Genomic DNA, 24,509 nt, shown 5'->3' on the forward strand with positions numbered 1-24,509 from the left:
TGTCATTTGTCTCTAGGTATTTTTTGATTTCCTCTTTGATTTCTTCAGTGATCTCTTGGTTATTTAGTAATGTATTGTTTAGCCTCCATGTGTTTGTGTTTTTTTCCCTGTAATTCATTTCTAATTTCTTAGTGTTGTGGTCAGAAAAGATACTTGATATGATTTCAATTTTCTTAAAGTTACTGAGACTTGATTTGTGACCCAAGATGTGATCTATCCTGGAGAATGTTCTGTGCACACTTGAGAAGAAAGTGTAATCTGCTGTTTTTGGATGGAATATTTAATTATATCATGCCACTCCCTTCTGGCTTGTAGAGTTTCTGCTGAGAAATCAGCTGTTAACCTTATGGGAGTTCCCTTGTATGTTATTTGTCGTTTTTCCCTTTATGCTTTTTTTTGTGTGGTACGTGGGCCTCTCACTTTTGTGGCCTCTCCCGTTGCGGAACACAGGCTCCAGACGCACAGGCCTAGCGGCCATGGCTCACGGGCCCAGCCGCTCCGCAGCATGTGGGATCTTCCCGGACTGGGGTACGAACCCGTGTCCCCTGCATCGGCAGGCGGACTCTAAACCACTGCGCCACCAGGGAAGCCCTGTTTGCTTGTTTTTTCGTTCCTCCCAATTTTATATTGATATTTTGAAAATATTTAAACTTATGGAAAAGTTAGGACATGGCATTTTAATCAAAAGAATACTAGTACTAGCTTTAAAAAGTCAGATAGTAAGGCAAAGCTCATAATGAAAAAGATCAGTATCTGGCTCTTCTTTCCTCCCCAGCCCTTATTCCCACTCTTAGAGCCAACCACCTTCAACTCTCTCTACCTTGTTTATCTTCTCCTTTATAAATGAAATGTTTATGCTTCTATTTTTAAAATATTTCATATTTAGATTATGAATTATGAGAATTTAGCTGTCATATCTATTTTGTCTCATGTAGACACACGTGCACACACACACACACACACACACTCTTCTCCCATTACCATGACTATATCATATTTTGTAGTTAAATCAATAGTCAATGTTTATCTTACTATGAATATATAGATAATCACATGAATGCTACCTAGTTTACTCTGAATATTTTCCTTTTCTTATATGGCTCTCTTTCTCTTTTTTTGTTTGCTAGTTTTCTGTATATTTATCAATAATCCATGTATGAACTCTGCAGCAGAAACATAAAACTCTCAGTAGGATCAAATACATCAGATCATTTCTCAGTTCCTTTTTTTTTTTTCTGGAGACATCCCTCCTAGATCTCGTGGTCTTTCTGCCCTAATACAGTCTGATCTGCTCTGCAGATACTGTTGTGTAACTCCTCTTCACAACATTTTAGGAGTTCTCTTCGGAGAAAGGTTGAATGGGAGGTTGAAACCTTGCATATCTGAAAATGTTTCTTTTTACCTGCACGTTTGATTTCTAATTTGCTCCTGCTGTGTAACAGTTGTCCCCAAATTTAGTGGCTTAAACAACAACCATTTATGTAGGTTATGATTCTGTGACTTAGCAATTTGCATAGGATTCAGCTGGGCAGTTCTTCTGGTCTCAGCTAAGTTCACTTATACAGCTGCCACTCAGCTAGGCAGCTCTGCTTCTTCAGGATGGCTGGCTGTCAGATGAGGCAGTGGAGGTGCCTGGGCCATGTGTCTTTCATCATGTAGGTTAGTCTAGGCTAGTCAGAGAAAGCAAAAGCATGCAAGGTCTCTTTACATTGTTAAAATATGAAGAGTTCTTATCCATGAACATGAAATATATCTCCTTTAATTTAGGTGTCCTTTGGTGTTCTTTAATAGAGTATATTTTTCTTACAGATTTTGTGCATCTTTGTAAGGTTTATTTCTTGCTACCTTATAGTTTTATGTGCATGGGGGGTGTTAATGTAGATACTTTTCCTCTTCTTTTGCCAATTCATTATTATGTGTGAATTAGAATGCTGTTGTCTTTTGTGTTTTGATCTTGTTTTCCAGCAACTGTACTGAACTCTGAACTCTATAGGTAAACTCCAATAGCTTCTCTCTCCTCCCTCAATCCCCTACCTCCTTTTCCTCTCTCTCTTTCATTTTCTCTCTCTTTGAGTGTAGGTCATTGTATTCTCTGCCCAAAAAGATAATTTTGTCTCTTCCTTTCCAACTCTTATGCCTAATTTCTTTTTCTTGTCTTATTGGTTTAGGTAGGACCCCCAGGATAATGTTGAATAAAAGTGTCTTTCTTTCTGAACTTATTACTTGGATGTTGGACTTCCAAAGTTTCATTTTCTTATCTTTGCTCTCTGATTTTTTTCATCTCTTTTGTTAACTGTTCTACTTTTAAACAAAATCTTTAACAATGCCATTGATTTTTTTCATATTTTGCTTAAAATTTAATATTTTTATTTTCTAAAAACTCTGTGTACTCTCTTTCTTATAGTAGCATTCTTATTTTATGGGTGCAATTTTGTCTTTTTCCCTCTTCAGATTTTAAAGGTTTATTGTTTTTCTTTTTTTAACTTTTGTTTTAATAAATAAATTTATTTATTTATTTATTTTTGGCTGCATTGGGTCTTTGTCACTGCACCCAGGCTCTCTCTAGTTGCATCAAGAGGGGGCCAACTCTTCGTTGCAGTGTGCAGGCTTCTCATTGTGGTGGCTTCTCGTTGTGGAGGACAGGCTCTAGGTGCATGGGCTTCAGTAGTTGTGGCACATGGGCTCAGTAGTTGTGGCATGTGGGCCCTTAGAGCACAGGCTCAGTAGTTGTGGTGCACGGGCTTAGTTGCTCCATGGCATGTGGGATCTTCCCGGATCAGGGCTCGAACCCGTGTCCCTTGCATTGGCAGGCGGATTTTCAACCACTGCGCCACCAGGGAAGCCCCAAGGTTTGGTGTTTTTAAAAGAAAGTCTTTTGCTTTCTACCGCATTTTGTTTTTGAAATTCCCTTCTTTGTGGGTGTTTGGGTTTTGGTATGGTTATTTTATTTTGTCTGTTTTTCATGATACAGGTTTTCTATAGTGTTCATTGATCTTTGTTCATATTTAAGAATGAGGCACTGAATACCAATTGGAAGCTTTTTTTTCTGGTTAGGCCTCATTAACTGGTGGACTTCACTATAGGGTAATAAGAGTATGCCAGCTTTTTCACTGCAGAGACTCCTAAATGTCAGTATTTGTAGGTCATTCCTATTGGACTGTTTGAGTTCCTCATAGAAAAAGCCTACAAAGCTTATAAACCTTTTTTACAACAAGTATTTTATCATTCCTTTATTTTCCCAAAACGAAGTCTATAGAAATTATAACTTACCTACATACATAATCTCCCAAATCCTGTAATGTCTCTACTATAGTATAAAGTAGAAATGAAAGGAAATGTATATTTCAGTGTGTAAATGCCCAGGCATGACTACACTGGAAGACATAAGGAAGTAATTCAGATGCTTGCACTTATCCTACTTATTTAGTAGGGCCACTGAATGTGATAACTTCCAATATAGACTCTATTGTGAATGATATTGTTTTTAGTAATATAGTTTTCCAAAACAATAAACAAGTTTCCAACAGCAGAAAAGTAAAATTGTCTCTCCTTTAACATGGCGATTGTATTCCTCGGAAATGGAGGCTCACATAATTACAAATACGTTTTTCACTACGTGACTATCTGATAGAACATTTGAAATTATGCAGGACACAGGATAGATTTCCATATTTTGGATTTTAGGATGTCTCGTGTACCTGGCCTAGACCTCTAAATGCCAGTTGTGTCTTCAGTCATTATGATAACTGAAAATATCTCCACGACTTTCTAAAATGTCTCTTGGTTACAGTACCACTTGCCTTGAGAACCAGTACTTTAGAAGAAAGAGAATATGCCATAATTGGCAAAACCAGAAAGACCAGAGTCAGAAGCAAAAGGTCAGCAACACCCAGAATAAGCACACAGGGTCATGTTTATCATTTTACATAAATGACATCATACAGAGCCCTTGGGTAGTCCTCCCAACACCTTCTCCCAAGGTAGAGCTAATTCATTAGATCACCAGATCTAATTACTATAGACTTAATTTACCTGTGATTTTTCTTTGTTAATATCATTACCATGAAGTGAGCAAACTACTGCCAAGGCAACTGGGAGTAGATGTGTGCAGTACAGTCTTGAGCTAGGCCTTTGCTCCGTTTGATTAGAGCAACTACTTTGTTCTTGACTTTCCTCTGCCATGATTATGAAAAGGCAAAGCCATTTCATAGTTCTGCCTATTTTGTCTGTCAGTCTTTCTTCCCACAACCCAACGTCTGATTCCTCTTCAAGTTCTGTCTGGCCTTTTAAATTTTTCCCAAATTTACCAAATTATAATGCTTTTCTTTCATCCTGTACAGTAGATTCCTTCTCTGAGTTGGCCACTCTTACACTCAGTCAGTACTTTTCACCTCTTAGGTTTATGAAAAAGGGGAATCCTACAGTTGATAATTCTAGTATAAGGAGTACCAAGGTGAAATTGTATTAGCCAGACTAAGTTACATTAGTTGCTACTAAAAACAACCCGAAAATCTCATTGGCTTAGGGCAAAAAAGGAGTAATTGTCTCTAGACAAAATCCAGTGTGGTTATTCTTGGTCAGCGATATTCCTGGATGACTTTCCTCTAAGCAGTGACTTAGGGATGCAGGCTGTTTCATTTGTATGGTTTCCCCATCTTGTAGTTCTTTGCTTCCCTACATACAAATGGAGGAGGGAAAGCAGGGAAGGTCTTATGGGACATTGTAAGGCCAGGCCTGGAAGTGGTATCTGATACTTCCATCCACATTCCTTTGACCAAAACACGATTTCACTCTATATCCAGAAAGGAGAAGACAGTTGTTATTGATACTGGTTAGCATTCTTTACCAGAATGGTCACTTTCTCTTGTTTAACAATATCAATAACAACAACAGGTATCTATTGAGCACCTGCTGGTACTAGCCACTTTGTTGATTCTTAAGGTTGAGGAACTTTCAGTCTATTAATGAAGTTTAAACAACTAAAAAACAGTACAATCAGTACTATAACGGTTTGTGTGTATTATAAGAGCATAAATGAGGACACAGCTAATCCAAATGACAACATTCAAAGACAGTAAGTGATGTAAATAAAGTACTCTTGAAAAATGTTTATGAATGCTGTGGCTCGTAAGACTTTCAGATGCACTTCCATCCTTTAATAACTTTAATGTCTGGTATTACCACTTTATTTTCCTTAACTGTAGACTAGGTATAATATCGTCCTTGCTGACCTCACATAATTTCTATGGACATCAGATGAGATAATTAATGTGAATGAGCTTTGTACACATTATATAAATATAGACTTAAAGAAATAGTATTGTAGAGTAGAAAGAACCTTGTATTTGGTTAGATAAGACCTAAATGCTGGCAGTGGCTTTGCCTCTTATTAATTTTGTTTCTTTGGACTTCTGTGAGTCTGTTTCTTTATCTATAATATCTGTGCTCTATAAGATAGATGTCATATGTAAATGCAGTAATGTTTATAAAAGTTCTTTGGAAACTGTACATTTCTATTCAAATATAAGGTGTTCTTAATAATTAATACTGGTTAATCATCTAAAGCACTGGTGTCCAGATTAGGATTAAAAATCTACCCTATAGGTTAATCTTGTTACGTGAGAGTTATACTATAACTAATGCTGTTGGAAAATGCACCTTGTTTTATAGTATATCTCAGTCTATTTTCTAATAATGTGCATTATGATAGGCTTCTATTTTAGTAGCAGTTTAAGGTGTTGGGATATAACTATGAGATGAAAACCCTGCTTTTATGAAGCACTTTTGAAGGTTATTAGAAGTGAAATTGAGAATTAGAGGTTTAATTTTAAGTGCTATCCTTATATTAACGTTTACTTTATAGATACTAACCAAAGAACACTATAATGAGTGGGCATTCTCATTCCAAGGAAGAAATTTGTGTTAATTTTCATAAAGAGAGTCTTTGAACATGTCTTCCATGCTATGTGGTTTCTCTTTTTGGTACTTTCCTTTATTCTCCCACTACCACCTTTCCTTCCCCACCTTCATTTTTTAATCTTCAGGCAAAGAGCAGATTAGGACAAAAATATGTATGACTTAATTCAGTGTAAGAATCATTTTAGTTTCACTACTAGTATTTGGTTTTAAATATTCAAGTTTGATGTTTCTTTGGTTTTAGGAAAGCTGGTTTCGGATAGCTGAAAATATGGGATTTCAGTGCCTAAAGTTCGAGAGCAAGGACCCTCGGCTAGATGGGATAGACTCACTTTCTGGAACTGAAATCCCCCTGCACTACATCTGCACATTGGCCAGTCATGCTGTCCACTTGGTGGTCTTCCATGAAAGGAGCGGCAACTACCTTTGGCATGGCCATCTACGGCTCAAAGGACACATTGACAGGAAGTTTGTTCCTTTTCGAAAGTTACAGTTTGGTCGTTATCCTGGAGCTTTTGACAGGTAAATTCAGGGTCTAAAGGGGAGATGTGAAACCTGTCTTGTTCAGTCATGAATTCTTATTCTCTTTTACATTTAGTAATTAAATCTAAAATGTAATTCATGTAAATCAGTTTTGAAATGTAAATATTCAACAGGAAGCAACTCATGCACATGTGCCCCAGGAAATATAATATATATCTGAATGTTCATAGCAACATTGTTCTTAATGCCCCCCACAAAATGTATGTGCGCATAACGAGAAGAATCGTAGGGCAGGGAAACAAGGAACTCTGAACTCGTGCTCTGTGCAACAACAGAGATGAATCCTACAATGTTGAGTGACAAAAATAAGGCATAAAAGAATACAAATCTTTCTATATATATAAAGAGTTCAAACACAGGGTAAAGTATGTTTGTGGATTTACATACTTACAAGTAAAAGTGTTCAAAATGTACAAACTTCCAATTATTATGAGATAAATAAGTTCTGGAAATCTGATGTACAGCATGGTGACTATAGTTAACACTGCTGTGTTGTATATTTGATAGTTGCTAAGAGAGTAGATCTTTAAAAATGATACCTGAGGTAATTGAAGAAAATATGCTTTAAAATGATACCTGAGGTAATTGAAGAAAATATGCTTGATGTTTAACTATTTGCTTATATTGTATATTTTGAAGAGGCTGCCAATATTCTGAGTTAAATCCTTATAATAAGTCTTAACTTTTGTTTTCAGGCCAGAGTTACAACAAGTTACTATTGATGGATTAGAAGTTCTCATTCCAAAAGATCCAATGCACTTTCTAGAAGAAATACCACACTCTAGATTTATCGAGTGTAGGTATAAAGAAGCTCGAGCATTCTTTCAGGTTAGAGATAACCAAATATTGTACTTTTCAAATTAAAGGAAGTGTATGTATAATATTTCTTGGGGGGGGAATGAAGGAACTTATGGAAAGTAAGTAAGAAAACATCTTTTCTGATTTGTCTGTTTTCTTCTAGATGGTTTCAATTTTTTTTAAGTAGATTAAACATTAACCTTAAGGAACAATTTCTTCCCCAGTTGAATGGTTTGATATCTATGGAGACCTTGTTTTATTTGGAGACTTTGACAGGTTCAGCACTGGCCTCCGCTTTTAGTTAGGATAGCCCATGAACTTTATAAAGATGGTATATTCTGTTCTTGAAGCAATCTGAGTAGGATGAAGCCATGTAGAATATGGACCATGCGGATTTAGAGAGGACTTCATAGAAAATACAGTTTTTCTCAGAGGGTTGGCACTGAATATGAATTTTTTGTGTTTTTGAAGGTTTTTGAAGATAAATGCTACACAAAGACCAAGTGCTTTTGAACTCTACTTTATTCTGCTGCTTTAGCTTTCTACTCAATAAACATTTATTAAAAGCCAGCTTCCCAGGAACTCTCCTGACCCCGGGGAATATAAAGATGATTTTAAAGGACATGAAAGTTCAGCTGTAAGAAATGACATGAAAGAGAAATACAGTGAAATCAGTCAAATATATGGTGGGGTTTTGGTATCCTAATTTTTCCACTTGCCCTTTATTTTCTGGGGTTCCCTTCCAAGAAAGCTGTGTACACAAGGATAGGAGTGGAATAGGAAAATGAAGTACCAGCTGTATCATCACTGGCCAAATGCCCAGCACCCACAAATGCAAGGTTTTTTCTGGTAGGCTGTACTGGCACCCAGGGCCTAGACCTGACAGCCTGGGTGGGCCTTCCTAGCCCTGTTCCCTTAAATCTATAGTTATGTGACTGTGAAGCATACCCAGTCAGCCTCGTGGATGAAAAGCTGGAAAACCGCATGTGTGGCTGGGCCAGCAATATTAGGCAAGTGCTGCCCATCATATCCCCACCACAGAGTAGTAGGAAGCAGAAGAGATGCAGACTGGTGCTTGCACTTGACCACGCATTCACTGTTCCTGCCTCGGGAGTTTTTTTCTGGTTGCCACCTCTGTCATAGCAATTATCACAATTAATTGTGAATGTCAGTCTTGTCCCCCTACAAGATTATGTGAACTTCTTGATGGCAGGCATCTTATTTTACTCACCTCTATAGCCCCAGTATCTGGCACAGTAGCTGGCGCAAAGAAAAGCTCCTATAGTGATGGAAAAATGCATGAAGAATAAGGTGCTCATCCGAATCAAATGGTTTCTTTCCAGGACACTTATTAGAGCTACTCTATTACCTAGCAAGCATTTGCCCAAACTCATTTTATTGAACTTTGTGAGAAGGCAGTGTAAGATGTTTCAAGATATTGAGAAATCATGAGAATAGTGTTATATTTTTTTAATTGCATATTTTCACTTTTGCTTTTTAGATTTTAAGGGCAACCATTCAGTCAGCATTAGAGTAAAGAATACGGATGACAGATGCTCAGAGGGCTAATCAGCTTATCGTAGCCTCATACTATTGGTGCTTAAAGTACCATCACATAGCAGGGCTATAATGCTATCGAGAGGTTTCTCTTCATAACAGGATCAAGTGGAACTTTGTATTCATTCTCTTTTTTTTAATGCTGAATCTTTTTTTTTAAATTTTATTTATTTTTTAATTTTATTTTTGGCTGTATTGGGTGTTCGTTGCTGTGTGCAGGCTTTCTCTAGTTGCCGCGAGCTGGGGCTACTTTGGTTGCGGTGGCTTCTCTTGTTACGGAGCACGGGCTGTAGGCTTCAGTAGTTGTGGCATGCAGGCTCAGTCGTTGTGGCACACGGGCTTAGTTTCTCTGCGGCATGTGGGATCTTCCCGGACCAGGGCTTGAACCGCTGTCCCCTGCATTGGCAGGCGGATTCTCAACCACTGCACCACCAGGGAAGTCCCAAACTTTGTCTTCATTCTTCATCATGTTATTTGTGTCCTTCACTAGTAGCAAGACAGACTCGTGATTACTGATTTGTTTTCCTCTTCTGCTAATGTACTGTTATTACTGATATAGAGTACCTAATGGGATTGATAACTTTTTTTAATCCTTACCCTCGTAAATGTTTCATTCTTCATCATTTCTTACGTTATAACCACAGGAAGGTCAGTTTTCAAATTAAGGTGAACATACATAACTTTGAACGCTTGATGGCGCCAAACAGTCTTAAATACAATGCCTGGTGTTTAAAAAAAAAAAAAAATCAATGAATCTACTAGATCTCACAAAGCAGCCTCCTAACTTTCTTTTTTTTAATAATAATTTTTGGAAACGTTTTCAAACTTTCAGAAAAGTTACAGATGCAATACAAATAATTCTTTTTCCTGAACCATTTGCAAATAAGTTGTCAACATCTGCCCCACAACTTCAAATAATTTAGTATTTCTTGAAAACAAGAACATTGTCCTACATGTCTTAGTACAAAAATCAGGAAATTAATATAAAGATTATTACCAGGCTTCCCTGGTGGCGCAGTGGTTGAGAGTCCGCCTGCCGATGCAGGGGACAGGGTTCGTGCCCCGGTCCGGGAGGATCCCACATAGCGCGGAGCGGCTGGACCCGTGAGCCATGGCCACTGAGCCTGCGCGTCCGGAGCCTGTGCTCCGCAACGGGAGAGGCCACAACAGTGAGAGGCCCGCATACCGTAAAAAAAAAAAAAAAAAGATTATTACCATTTAATCCTCATTCAAGTTTTGCTAATTATCCCAATAATGACTATTATAATAAAAGGATTCTGTTCAGAATCACATGTTGCATTTAATTTTTCTGTCTCTTTAGTTTCCTTCAGTCTGGAACAGTTTCACAATCACTTTTTAACTTTTATGACTTTGATACTTTTGAAGATTACAGGCCAGATATTTTGTACATTGTCCCTTGTTTGGGGTTTGTTTGGTTTTTCCTCAAGTTAGATTTAGGTTATATACCTTTAGTAGGAATAACACAGAAGTGATTCTGTGCTTTCACTTCATCCTGTCGGGCGCTGTATGATTTTGATTTGTCCCATTACTATTGACTTTTACATTGATTACGTGATTAAAGTGCTGTCTGCTGGCTTTGCCCTGGTGAAGTTTCTATTTTTCCCTTTGTAATTAATAGGTATTTGGCATGAAGGTACTTTAAAAGTCTGTAAATATTGTCAATATCTTCCTCAAACTTTCAAGTTTCTTTGTTTATATCTATATGAACTCATGATTTCCTATTTTCTTCAATGAGTTATAGTGCACTATTTTCATCGTTTATTTTGATCCTCAAACTGTTCCATATTTGGCCAGTGGAAGCCCCTTCACGTGACTTCTGTGTCTTTTTGACATGTCTCCATCATTTTCTGAGCACCTTCTTGCTTTTTGGCTCAAGATATTCTAGGTTCATCTTGTAATTTCCCTGCTACAATCCTGGAATCAGCCATCTCTCTGGCTACTGATTCCTTTTAGAAGCCAAGCCTGGATGCCAGGTTTGCTTGCCTGCAGGGCCTCTCAGTGACAGGAGTAGAGTGTGTGTGTGTGTGTGTGTGTGTGTGTGTGTGTGTGTGTGTGTGTATTTACTTCTGTATCTATCTATCACGATCCATGAATCCACATTGATGTCTTCAGTCTAATTTATATTTCAATTAAACAGCATAGGGTTCATTTCCATATTTGTGACTCCCTTCTCAAACAGTGAGAAACCTGACTTATACTACCCTTAATATATTTACTTATTTGTTCAGTCTCCCATTATTTCTGCTGTTCCCTCTCCCACATGGATGCTATCCTCATCCTGCTTAGGTGTTGCTCTCCCCGACTGGGCTACTCCCATATATAGACACACTTCTCATCTGGCTCAGGCTCTGGCTCCCCACACTGGACTCTTCTCCATGTGGATGCCCTCGATGCCTTCTCAGGCTCCGATACCCATGCCAGGCCACCACTGTGCACTTTCTTGCTCTGCCTCACCTAATGGCTCTAGTTTAGAAGAGTCCAGGGAGGGAAGGAGAACAGAGGGGAAGTGCTCTCCTGGCTTACTTTATTTACTTTAATTATTTTCTCAATCTACCAAGAAGTTTAGGACTAGGATAATACACATTTTCCTGCACTTGATTTTGTTTCGGCAGTAACCATCCAAAAATAATTGATGAGCTTCAGTTTGTTGAGTTCCAGTAAAAAACTAGAGGGGAGTATGGAAATATCTGGACCCCTGGCCCAGAAATATCTAGAAAGCCACATTCATATCCTCTTTCTTCTACTAAGTTGCTCTGAGACCTGGGGCAAATTTCTGAGCCTTAGTTTCCTCATCTGTGAAATGAGTGGACACCTTCTGTCATTTTATATTTTTGTTTTTCATCTATATTTTGGGGAAAGATTTGGGGAAAGGTTGCCTGAACAGGAAAGATCATATGGACTGATATTTAAATTAGGATTTAGTCTTTTTCTAAGAGGCATGGTAATCCCAAGATTTATGTGAGACATTTTTAAATGAAAAAAAGTATGCATAACTATAACTTTTAAAGTCTGTAACAGATGTATAAGGTATATAGGTATATACATGTTTATACTTTAACGCATATGAGGGTCAATTCTAAGAAATGGAATTTCTGGGAGTGTCATGTTATTTATTAAAGGTATGTCAGAGCTGGGAGTGTATCTATGCAGGGGCAGCCTCAGTTGGACATAATTGTCAGAGTAATGTTTTTGTAGAACATAAAGTTTTCATTTCTGTTACTTAATTTGATCCTTTCAGTTACTCTGTGAAATAAGCCAAGGATTCACCATTAACTGATAAGAAAACTGAGGTTTCAAGATGTAAGTTACATAGTCATTATTGGCTGAGCATGGAGTAAATTCTGGGTCCCCAAATTTCTAGCTCCAGGCTTTCTCCCCTACAAAAGGGATATGAACATGCATCTCTCATGCCAATCATATGTTCTAAGAGAATTGTGGCTCTGAGGATGTTTTCATATTGAAAAGATCCTACATACTTTGTGTATTCTGGAGAATGTAACTTATCTTCAGGAATCTGTCGTTTTTCCTAGGGATACTTTTTGCTTGAGATATATGGTCCTTCTAGGAACTATATTTCCTCCTGCTATATTGTAAAAGAATGCCAGGATATTTTAAGATATTGTGGGATGGGAGGGGATTAGGCAGTTATTTACTCATTTACGCATTTATCAATATGTGTTGCTCACATATTATATACCAGGCACCATTTTCAATTTGTATATACAGTGATGGAGAGATTCAGTACTTGCCTTAAAGGATTCATGTTTACAGCCTATTGGAGGAAATATAAATAGAATCAGCAATTAGAATGAAATATGATAAGGGGGATGGGTGAAATAGGTGAAGGGGATTAAGAGATATAAACTTCCAGGTATAAAACGAATATGTCATGGGGATGTAATATACAGACTAGGGAATATAGTCAGTAATATTGTAATAACTCTGTATGATGACAGATGGTAGCTAGAGTTATCATGGTGATCATTTTGTAATGTATAAAAATATTGAACACTATGTTGTACACCTGAAACTAATATGATATTGTATGTCAATTACAATTCAATTCTAAAAAAAGACTTTGATCTTTTGTTCTGGAACAAAAAGAATTAAATATGATAAGAATTATAATAAAAGTATATATAAATGGTAAATGTTATAAGGTCACTGAACAGATTATTTTATTTGTCTCTGTCTATATCTAGTACCAAACGTAATTTCTTGCTCTTTAAATGTTGAGCTGAAGAGGAGCCCTGGGAGAATAAAACATTTGTGTTCCTGGGAAAATCAGGGAATGTTTTTCAGAGGGTGGAACTGAGACCTGAAAGATTTTGTTAGTCAAGGGCATTTCAGACAGAGGAAACATGTTGACACAGAGGCTTGAAAAGTTGTGATATATTTGGGGAGTGAAATATGAGAAGGGTGGAGATAAGGCTGGACCAGTACTCTGGCCCTAAACACAGTGTCCTTGTCTGCCATGCCAAGTTTAGATTTTGTCCCGTAGGTAGTGAAGCATCAATGAAGAATTTTCAGTGCTTTCTTCAGTTCCAGAACACCCTAAAAATGAAGAAAAGCAAAAAGACTATAAGTAAATGACAGTAATATTTGTATAGAATTTCAAAATTTGTGAGACATTTTTCTGTCATTATCTCATTAAATCTTCACAGCAGTCCTGCAAAGTATAATTATTATTCTTTAATTATTGATGAGAAAATTATATCTGAGAGAGGTTTGATCTTTGATTCTCTCATTCATTCAAGTACTGTTTTAGACATTGGAGATATAGTGCTAAACAAAATGAAGTCACTTTCCTCGTAGAGCTTATGTTCTTCTGAGGCGCTATGCCCAGGGTCATAGCTAAAATGAAGTGAGTTTAGACTTGAACACAATCTGATTCAAAAATCCCACATTCTTTGTACTATACAGTTCTGTCCTAAAGACCATTTGCACCAGTGCATGATGAAAATGTCACTGAAGGCCTTGTGCTTCAGATATGCCTGTAGCTCTCTTAATTAACCTTCTTTTCCCCTAACTACCCAATCTGCTAAATTGTGATGTAGAGGAGGGAGTTGGTAAAGGTATAAATCTCATCCTTTGAGAATCCTGGGTATAGTCCTTCCCCTTTAACTTGTCTCTCCTAGAATCCACTCTTATAGTCTTATTTTAATGTGTGACTAACAAGGAATTCTGAAACTTGATTTTTATAATCAAAAAATATATAATATGGGGTTAATTTTCAAGTTTAATTTGGATGTCACAGAAATATTTCTGGCAACTTAGAAATGGCTGTTATAGCTGACTATTTATTATATCTGTAGCAATACCTTGATGATAACACTGTGGAAGCTATGGCCTTTCGGAAGAGTGCAAAGGAATTGATGCAACTAGCAGCCAAAACATTAAAGAAATTGGGAGTACGGTTCTGGCTGAGCAGTGGAACTTGTCTAGGTAAAATTCTTGTTACTTTACGTTTGTCTTTTTGACATTTCATCCTCTTTGGCTCTAGGGATGACTGCTTGAGATGACAAAACCTCAGTGGTATTGGAAGCATCATATTTATAGAAAGAATAAGCATAGTGCACGGAGCAAGGATTTATTGATTTTTTTAAAGAAATAACTTCAGAAGCATAAAACAGAATTAAGGCCATGTCGTGTGTCCCAAAATTATAAGTAATTTGTATAAAATTTATATCAGAACATGTAGACTACATGTGATTCTCAGATAATCTTTAGATAAGCATTTTATTATTTCTATCCCAAAGGTTGTTATTACCTTAAAAAAAAAAAACTGTATTCTGTTTCTTTACTTACACACAATACAAATAGCTTGCATTGCACCAAAAGTTTCTAAGAGGAAAGGGAATGTCATAAGGCTTCCACGAATCTTTTCCAGATCATGATTGGACGTCACTGTCTTACCACATTCTGTTCATTCTGAGATGGGGAAATGTAGAATCCAAGAAAGATTTCTGGATCTCTTTCTATTGTGCATTAGCTCAAACTCCTTTTGATTTTAGAATTATTTAGAATTTAACATTTTTTTGTTTTTATTCCCTCTTGTTTATAACTGTAGTTGATTATATCTGTATTTGTTCTATCTTAATTATAACTATATTTGTACAAAAATAAATTTTGTTCCTGCTTTTATAGGGTTACCATATAATTTATTGTCCAATTCAAGAGACTTTTTGAGAGTGAAAGGAGTGCCGTTAGTAATTATGTTGGTACAACAGGTGTAAACAGGGATGTGTGGTTATCCTGTCAATTAGGCTTTGAGGAAAATTCCCATGGTTCTTCCTGTCAAGGAGCTTCCAGCTAGAGTAACCCCCACCCCCCAAAAAAAGAGTACATCTCATTTATGTGATACATGCTTTAAGGTTTAACTTTCTGGAGTAAGATTGTTTTATAGACTGTCATCAAAAATATTTCATAATCATTTATCATGATATCTTTTGAGTTCTTAGCCCCATGGTTTTCTTAATTTAAGGGCATTTATAAAATGAGGGAGTTGGATTAGATGATACTTAAGGAGTCTTCCATTTTTAGTAGTTCATGATTCTTTGATAGATGTGGATTGTAGATTTTTCTTAAACTAGAGATGAGATCCCATGCTAAGCTTCTAAAGATCTATGTTAAAATGAAGTTAAAGTTTAGAATTCCAAACAGTATTTCTCAAAGATAATCATAGACATTTATTTACTTTTTGAATACTTTGAATGGAAGGATTAGAAGGATAATAAGAGAAACTCAGAGCCCTTAGTAATATTAAGGTATAAATTTTGCCTTTTTAGAACATTATTATAGCACCCAATTTAGAAGTAGATACATAGTAAATATGTAGGAATATCTTTTGACAGTATGCTGAAAATTGAGGCTGGTACTGCTCTTCTTTTTCATGTGATCCATCAGACATGAGCTGTTCAGAGCTGTTAAGTTCTACAAATTACTGCTCAGGAAAGGGATATAGCTTAAGCAAAAGAATTAAATTATATTGTTTAGCATATCTTAAAAGCAACCTTCATCATAAGAGATTTATGATTAAACATTTTAAAAAGTAGCTTAATGTTTTAAATGGATGGCCCAGTCCAAGCTAATAGTTTATTCAGAAATTACAGTACATCATGAAAGTTTTTGAGGCTGCTGAGTGCTCAATCCAGTAAAAATGAAGGAAGGAAGGAATAAAAGAAATGTTCTTCAACAAGTGGCTCCTATAATCACAGATATTAAGTTGGGATCTAATTTTTTTTCAATTTTGGTAAAGCACACTAAGTCTAATCCTGTGAAATAAAATACACTGTTACAAAGACTATCCATTATAATAATGACTAATTTTTTCCAAACTGCAGTTTTTAAAAAAGTTTTCTCATTCCTTTTTTTTTAGGATGGTATCGGCAGTGCGGCATTATTCCTTATAGTAAAGATGTTGACCTAGGAATTTTTATACAAGATTACAAATCTGATATTATTTCAGCATTTCAAGATGCAGGACTCCCACTCAAACACAAATTTGGGAAGGTCAGTAAAAAAAATCTGATTTACTTCATTAGTAACATGTCTCAAAAGTAAAGTTTATATTAAGCAAGTCACAGATGTTTAAAAGCACTGTATGTAGCATTTTATCACTCATTATCGACCAGGATGAGTTCAGCAGAAGACTATTACCACTTGTGACTTCCGCACTATTTAAGGAAAACTAGAAAATCTGGCTTTCTATTGACCATGAGAAGGCAAAAAGGAGCTTGGACTCTTGCAGAAGAATTTATTGCCATTATATTAGGCAATAATATAACATAATTAATTAATATATGATTAATAAGTAAGAATCTCATCTACCCTACCTGAAGTTATGTTTTTTCTCGTGAGTCATTTAATTTTATGTTCACTTAGGCATCATATTATTATCAACTTGAAACATTCCATTGATTGCTAAGAATTAGAAATACAGAGACTTCCCTGGTGGTCTGGTGGCTAAGACTTTGCCTTCTAATGCAGGTGGTGTGGGTTTGATCCCTGGTTGGGGAGCTAAGATCCCACATGCCTCTCGGCCAAAAAAAACCAAAACACAAAACAGAAGCAATGTTGTAACAAATTCAGTAAAGACTTTAAAAAATGGTCCCCTTAAAAGAAAAAAAAAAGCTTAAAAAAAATATGGAATCATTTCAAACAGTACTTGGGTTTCTTGTTTATTTCACATGTCCTCGTCCATAGCCGTTTTCTCACAGGTCAACTAGGAATAGGTCATTGTGGCTTAGATGAAATCTCCTTTTAGACAATTTGATTCCTATGCCCTAAGCCTATGATCCCGACAATGACCTTACTCTTAATTTGGTTGTTCCCAGAGAGGTGTTGACCTGGAAAGCAAGTAGAAGTATGTTTAGTCCCTGGAAAATTACTTCTCTCATCATAATCACTCCAGTTTATTTTAAAATTTAATAAAATATCTTCCTGAGGTGAAAGGCAAAGCAATAGAACTCTAGTCATTCAGCAATTGTTTCCTTAACACTCAGTCTCTGCCTGGCACTGAGCTCTGCACCCAGGACACAAAGATGAATAAGGTACAGTCTTTATCCTTGAGGAGTCCACTGTCTAATTGGGAGAAAACAAATTCATAAACAATTAAGTGATTAGTGCTGCCACAGACAGATGCACCAAGTCCAATGGGAACATGATTATTTGTAGGATAAGTTTCTTAGGGAAGTGCTCTCAGAATTCTTTGTACTTTTTAACTTCTTTTTTCTTTTTTTCATGTATATAATGTATTGATATATGGGTTTCTATGCCACAGTTACATAAGTACTCATTTATTGATTGTGATGAGAGACTTACTTCCTGATAGTTTTACTTGCTTATTAAAGGGAATAATTATTCTTTGATTACTTTCCTTCTTTAGTCAGAAAGGGGCTCAGGAACAGGATGTTTTGCCGAGTGACCATTTAACTACTATAAGTCATTTACTCTGAGTTGTCATCAGTTGTAAAAAGCAACATTATTTTATGTGCATTTAATTAAGAAATCAGTGCTCGCTTCGGCAGCACATATACTAAAATTGGAATGATACAGAGAAGATTAGCATGGCCCTGTGCAAGGATGACACGCAAATTCGTGAAGCGTTCCATATTTTTGCAACCTAAGTGTCCATTGACAGATGAATGGATAAAGAAGATGTGACACATATATACAATGGAATATTACTCAGCCATAAAAAGAAATGAAACTGAGTTATTTGTGGTGAGGTGGTTGGACCTAGGGTCTGTCATACAGAGTGAAGTAAGTCAGAAAGAGAAAAACAAATACCATATGCTAACATATATATATGGAATCTTAAAAAAAATTAAAAAGGTTCTGAAGAACCTAGGGGCAGGACAGGAATAAAGACGCAGACGTAGAGAATGGACTTGAGGACACGGGGAGGGGGAAGGGTAAGCTGGGACAAAGTGCAAGAGTGGCATGGGCATACATACACTACCAAATGTAAAGCAGATAGCTAGTGGGAAGCAGCCGCATAGCACAGGGAGATCAGCTCAGTGTTCTGTGTCCACCTAAAGGGGTAGGAGAGGGAGACTTAAGAATGAGGGGATATGGGGATATATGTATACATATAGCTGATTCACTTTATTATATAGCAGCAACTAACACAACAATGTAAAGCAATTTTACTCCAATAAAGATGTTAAAAAAAAAAAAAGAAATCAAACAATGGTGTGCTACTGATGCATCCCAATTTCAGAAGTGCTCCAACTTGAAAAACAGTATCTTGAAACCTATACTGTCTCTCTGTATAAAACATAAGAATCTTTTGTTTTTTTAATTTTAAGAAATGTACTTCCTTTGTTTCAGTCTGTGAAGATGTTCATCTTCTCCCTAGGTAGAAGACAGCTTGGAACTATCTTTCCAGGGAAAAGATGATGTAAAACTTGACATTTTTTTCTTCTATGAAGAGACTGACTATATGTGGAATGGAGGCACTCAGGCCAAAACAGGAAAAAAATTTAAGTATGAATCAGATAAGTACTTACAAAAGGGGCTGTAGTAATAACTGCAGAAGGTAGAAATAAGGAAGTAACTGAAAATGGGCGGGGGAAAAAGACTGTCAAGTCTCACTGTTAGCTTATACTTTCTCAGCTTTCCCAGAGAGCCCAGTTATGCTTGAGAAGTGAGGACTGCCTATAAGGACAGTCCCTGAGGAGGAAGTGCCCCTGGGTTTGTCAGTCCATAGAGTCATTGTGATTGGAAGCCCTTGAGTCATCAGAAAGGGAAAGCCAAAATAAGGAACAGAAAAATCAGGCCCAGAGCCTGAGCCAAAAAACTGATTGGCTGTTAGAGCTGTAGGAGCTTGATAATTTGATGAGAATGGGTAAGGGTCAGTAAGAAGGAGATTGTTAAGGTCACGTGAAGTTTAAGTGAGGAGATTGGGATTGGCTGGAGCTGAGGTCATGAATGCTGGGCAAGCTCTGGAATGTGCCTTTAACACATAGACTGAGGGCTAATCCTTAAAGGATAGTGATCGGGCTTAACAGCTACCATATTTTGTCAAATGTAAGGTGATACGCATTGTAAGATGTACCATTATTTTATGTGCTACCAGGAAAGGAAAGACACTGCCAATTATAATCTTAAGACACATGATTCAGATAGAAAATTGCAGGGGGAGAGTGTCTCAATTCTGAATTAATTGATGGACTGCAATATGTTAGATTGGCATTTTGAACATTTTTTTTTTTAATACTGCCATAGTCAAACTCCTTGATGACGAAAGACAAAAATGAAGTTAGAGTAACTGAGTGCCCTTTATGATGCAGTTGGCCTGTTCACAGTTCTGAGAGAGAGAGAACGAATGCGAAAGAGAACCCAGAGAAGGGCTCTGGAATCAGGCAGACCCGGGAAGCCTCAGCTTCACCCTAATTGTGGCCTTTAGCTTTTCTGAACATTAATCTCCTCATCCATTAAATTTGAGTAGTACTACTGTGTATCAGGCACTACTATGAACATTTTTCACGTATTAACACATCTAATCCTCATAACAACCACAGATAGTCTATGAGGCGCTGAGAATTTAAGTCGTTTGTTCAACATCACAGCGAATAAGTCAGACAGCAGCCTGTCTCTAGAGTTCATACTTTTAATCACTACCCGCTACTGCCTCTGTAATACACCTGACAGTATGAGGCACTTAGCGGAATGCTTAGCACTTATTATCAGTAAGTGGTGGTTACCATTGTTATTATTATGTAATATTATTAATATTATGATTGCTAATGTGATTGCTATCGTTGTTGTCATTCTTATGGTTGTTATATGACCAGTAGCATAAATTTCCCTCACCAACTAGCTGAGATTGGGGCTCCTGTCATTGAATAAATTTGAGCCATTGGGAGCATTGGGGAATGTTCTACATAGCATAGAAGAAGAATTCCAAACTTGGACTGGTTTCTCCTGGGTACTTAGACATACCCTACTGGGATCACTGAATCCGTTTGAAGGCAGGGAGTCTCCGTGTAAGGTTAAACTGGTTCTGGAGGTTTGAGAGTAATCCAAGCCTTTTTCTCAAAGTAATAAATTATCCCAATTGACCCTGATCCTGGAGCATATTCCCGAAACTCATTTATTATAAAAAATTATTTTGCTTTATGACAACAAACACCTTCATGCTGAGTAAGCTCAGATTATAAGACAGAAATTAGTAAGTTAATGAATTTGTAATTGACACTCTCACTATGGCTAGGTGAATAGGGAGCTAAGTGTTTTTGACATTTAGCTATAGTTTGTTTATTCAAATATGATAAAGATGCCAAATTTAACACATAATTTAGAGGCTTTTTTTTAAACTAGGAGGTAGTGTAGCATAGAAATTAAAGGCATGGAGCCAGTCTGCTTGCTTTTGAATCCCAGCTCTCCGTTTTATCAGCTATATTATCTGTACCTAAGTTTCCTCAAATGTAAAATGGGAACAATAATAGAAATTCCTGCATAGAATGGTTTTAAGAACTAAGTGAGTCAATACACAAAAAGGGTTTTGAAGATAATTAAGCATGTCCTGAGTGCTAAGTAATTATAAGCTGCTATTATTAATACTCTCTGTAGCAGTAGTATTTCTCTTCTTAGTCTTACAAGGAATTTACAGATCAGAACCTATATAATTATCTCAATATTAAACTGTCACACCTATTCTTAGAGAACTCATATGAGAATGTCACCTTTGTTCTAAGAAAAGTAATTTCTGAAGCTTGTATTATAATCATGTTAGTCTTAATTTTTCTTCTAAGGCTTTCTTAGAAGGATTTCTTTCTTCTCACTGACATGATCCCATGTCAGACCTCAAAAGAACTGTGCATTTCTAACCACTACATCTCTGGCTAGAAAAGTCTTCTTTCATTGTGCTTTAACTGCTCTTTATGGTAGCAGTGTTTGGGAAGTGGAAAGTGTTCTGATTATTTAACGAGAGAAATGAGCAGTGATAGAACTGCCTGAACAGATGGTGTGAGTCTCAGATTTTCTATCATGTTACCGTAACCTTAAAAGGCAGAGAAGAGAAAAGGGGATGGTTGTGTGGAGTAGTTTCTTTGGAAGATTCCCCCAGCCATATGCCATTTTCATTCTTTTCACTACTATTTACTTTAAGGAACTATAGAGTTTTCACCACTATTGTTCCTAGAGGGAAAAATCTTTAAAGCTAGTCTAAGGGTCTTTTTATCTTTATAATATTCTACTTTTTATTCATGTGTAGTTTATTCTGAGAAAAAGCTTAATAATAATATAGGATGCTTACCATTTTTTGAAAAGGTGAAGAGGAATGAGGAAGGAAGAAAAAAGTTTCCCCTTTCAAAACTTTATTCTGCATGCCTTCAGAATGATGTTTTTGGTCATAAGATTGAATAATAATTACAATATTGATGGCAATGTAAAGCTATAGCTACCAGGTATCAGCTATATATCAGGCACTATGATAGGTAATTTATTATTTAATCTCAGATCATCCTCACATTATCCCTGTGGGTTAGGTGTTCTCACTCCCAGTTAGTTATGAGGAAACTAAAGCCCAGAGAAGGGAAGTAACTTGTCCAAGGTTCTCTGGCCATTAATGGTAGGGCCAAGATTTAACTTCAGACCTGTTGGATTCTTAAGCCTAAATGCTTCCATCTAAGAATTAATAGGTTAAATGAGTTAATGTATGTAGTAATGCATTTAGAACAGTACCTGCCACATAGTACTGTGTAAGTATTAGCTACGGCTGCAACTATCATTACCATATTATTATTCTATTACTATTACTACTCATGTGTTGCACTGATACAAAACACTGGACCTTCAACACAGTGGTAACTTGGATTAGTTACTCTTTGGGCAAGCATTTTCTTCCCAGGTCCCATATTTCTTCCATCTTCAGTTCTTACTCTAAACCTATACTTTCAACTAAAATCTAAATTCCATTCTTAAATCTTGTCTGGATTTTTAATATTTATTTTTCTTCTCCAAGTTCCAATCACCAATAATAAAAAGTGATGAATATATTAACTATGCCTCCAGATGTGAAATTGTCATTCCAGAACTTCAGAGTTCTTACAGATGCTGCCCAGATTCCTTTGGGTTATTTCTTTCCTTCACATCTGAATCAACTGATATAAGTAGAGGCCAGAAGTTTAAGAGGCAATAATAATAAAAATTAACTTTTATTGAGTATTTACTTTGTGCTTGGCACTATGCCAAGCTTTTATATGCATCATCTCATTTAACCCTCATCACAAGTTTATAAGGGAGATTTACTGTCATCTCATGATACGGATGAGGAAATTAAGGCAGAGCTAAGCCTCAGACCTAGGGCCATATCACTTCAGAGCTCGTATTCTTACCCATACACAATGTTAGTGTTACCACAATCTCTATCATATTGTTAATACTCCCTCCATGAAAGTAGCCCTTCTATTTATCGACATTGTCAGAATATTACAGCTACCTCTGTATCCTCTGATAGGAAATCTGCTACCCCTGGGGCTACCTGTGGCTTACTTAGGCCTTCTGATATATGCAGCTTCTGCTTAGTGTATAGATCTTCAAAAAATTTGGATTTGTCCTCTGTGAGACTAGACTCATCCAAGTGTGACTCCTATATAATTTAACATTTCATTTCTGCAAAATTTATTTACTAACTGCTATGTGCTAAGGATTCTGATGTGAATATAACTTAGTTTCTGCTCTCAAGGATCTCATAATCTAGACCATGAAGCAAATATTAAAGTACTCTGTCTGCAGGGTGTGATTTAAATAGGTGTCATGTATAGTTGTGATACAAATCCACTATCTAGAAGCAGCGACAAGGAAGTGTGGCATAAAAAATAGAGAAGTTTGTTAGGGAGACTTAGGAGGAATATGGAGAAAGGTCTAATAATAGGTTTATATAAATATTATTCTATTTAGATTATTCTCATTTTTTTATTATTAAAAAATTCTGTGAACATCTTTATATATAAAGTGAAAGCTTTATTAGGGGTTGTTTCTTTGAATAGATTCCCAGAACTGGAATTATTATTATTGTTTGATTGTGCTATTTGAGAAAAAGAGGAGTAATTGGTCAATGTTCTGATAAAAGTACAAGATTTTACTGCTCAGTGTCTTGGTTTTCCTTTGACTCCTTAAGTCTCTTTGCAGCTGTACAGGTCTCCTCAGTCATCTTTGTCAGCTTGCTTTATTTTACCTGCCTTTTTTCCCACTATTTTTAAAAAATAAACTTCTAGTTTTGTGATAATTTTAGATTCACAGAAGATAATACAGATGAGTTTCTGGATACAGTCACCCAGTTTCCCCTAATGTTAACGTACTGTTACTGTGGTACATTTGTCAAAACCAAGAAACCAGCCTCGGTGCATTACAGTTAACTAAACTCTAAATATTATCTGTACTTCACCAGTTTATCTAATGTCCTTTCTCTGCTCTAGGATCAAATCCTAGACACCACAGTGTATTTAGACCCCAGCCTTTCGAAACTTGATTTCAGTCCACGATTTTAAGTGTGTCACTAGTAGTGCCAGGTTATTTATTAGACGTCATCCCATGTCCCAGTTCTGCCATTCGAGGGCATCTGCCATTGAGTTGCCTCCATTTTGAGGTTGCTCCTCAGTACCTCTGAATGGAAATAATCTCCCCTTCCTCTGAATTTCCATAGATTTTTCTTTTCCCTTTACCTCTCTCATGCTGTATTTGGGTACTTCTGCTGATTTTTCTGTCCTTTCTGAGTTATAGGTAGAATCAGTCCTGATAAATCTGTCAGGCTGAGTGAGACCTGAACCCTACTTGAAACTAAAACCAGGTCCTCTTAAGCACAGTTTACAGTGTTTCGTTAAGATGAAAGGGTGACACCAGATTGATGACTTGATCCAATGAAGCACCTTTGGAGAATCAAAGCCATAAAGTTAAGTCACCCCAGTTGTTTTCAGTCACTGCTTCAAAAGAAGTTAAAGACTGGTGTTGGTTGTCGAATCCCCACTCGTAGCCTCTCTCAGCTCCATGGATTGATACTATGCTTCCATAGTTCTAGCTCTCAAAAAACACATTTGTCTTTTAAGTACTTACAGCTGTGAAGCTAAAAGGCAAATTTGAATAATTTCTTTAAATTAGTGCATTTAAAACATTAGCTTTTCTAAAAATGATGTCATATTTCCTACTTTGTTTATACCTTCATATTT

At 36.6% G+C, this 24,509-nt stretch overlaps 1 protein-coding gene and 1 non-coding gene across 4 annotated transcripts in view; both read left to right on the plus strand.

The window, feature by feature from the left end:
• Positions 1 to 24,509, plus strand: part of FKTN (fukutin) — a 96,803-nt gene that overhangs the window by 29,352 nt on the left and 42,942 nt on the right. For all 3 annotated transcript variants that reach the window (XM_024753669.1, XM_024753668.1, XM_024753670.1), the window contains exons 5-9: positions 6,161 to 6,438; positions 7,155 to 7,287; positions 14,151 to 14,280; positions 16,214 to 16,347; positions 18,698 to 18,825. In XM_024753669.1, the coding sequence (XP_024609437.1) occupies positions 6,161 to 6,438; positions 7,155 to 7,287; positions 14,151 to 14,280; positions 16,214 to 16,347; positions 18,698 to 18,825 (803 nt within the window). The remainder of the gene's footprint in view (positions 1 to 6,160; positions 6,439 to 7,154; positions 7,288 to 14,150; positions 14,281 to 16,213; positions 16,348 to 18,697; positions 18,826 to 24,509) is intronic.
• Positions 17,849 to 17,954, plus strand: LOC112405345 (U6 spliceosomal RNA). Its single transcript, XR_003004321.1, has one exon. It is a non-coding gene; the product is annotated as a U6 spliceosomal RNA (small nuclear RNA).

The sequence above is a fragment of the Neophocaena asiaeorientalis genome, unplaced genomic scaffold, assembly GCF_003031525.2.
Source record: "Neophocaena asiaeorientalis asiaeorientalis breed wild unplaced genomic scaffold, Neophocaena_asiaeorientalis_V1.1 scaffold342, whole genome shotgun sequence".
In the NCBI taxonomy this organism is placed as follows: domain Eukaryota; kingdom Metazoa; phylum Chordata; class Mammalia; order Artiodactyla; family Phocoenidae; genus Neophocaena; species Neophocaena asiaeorientalis.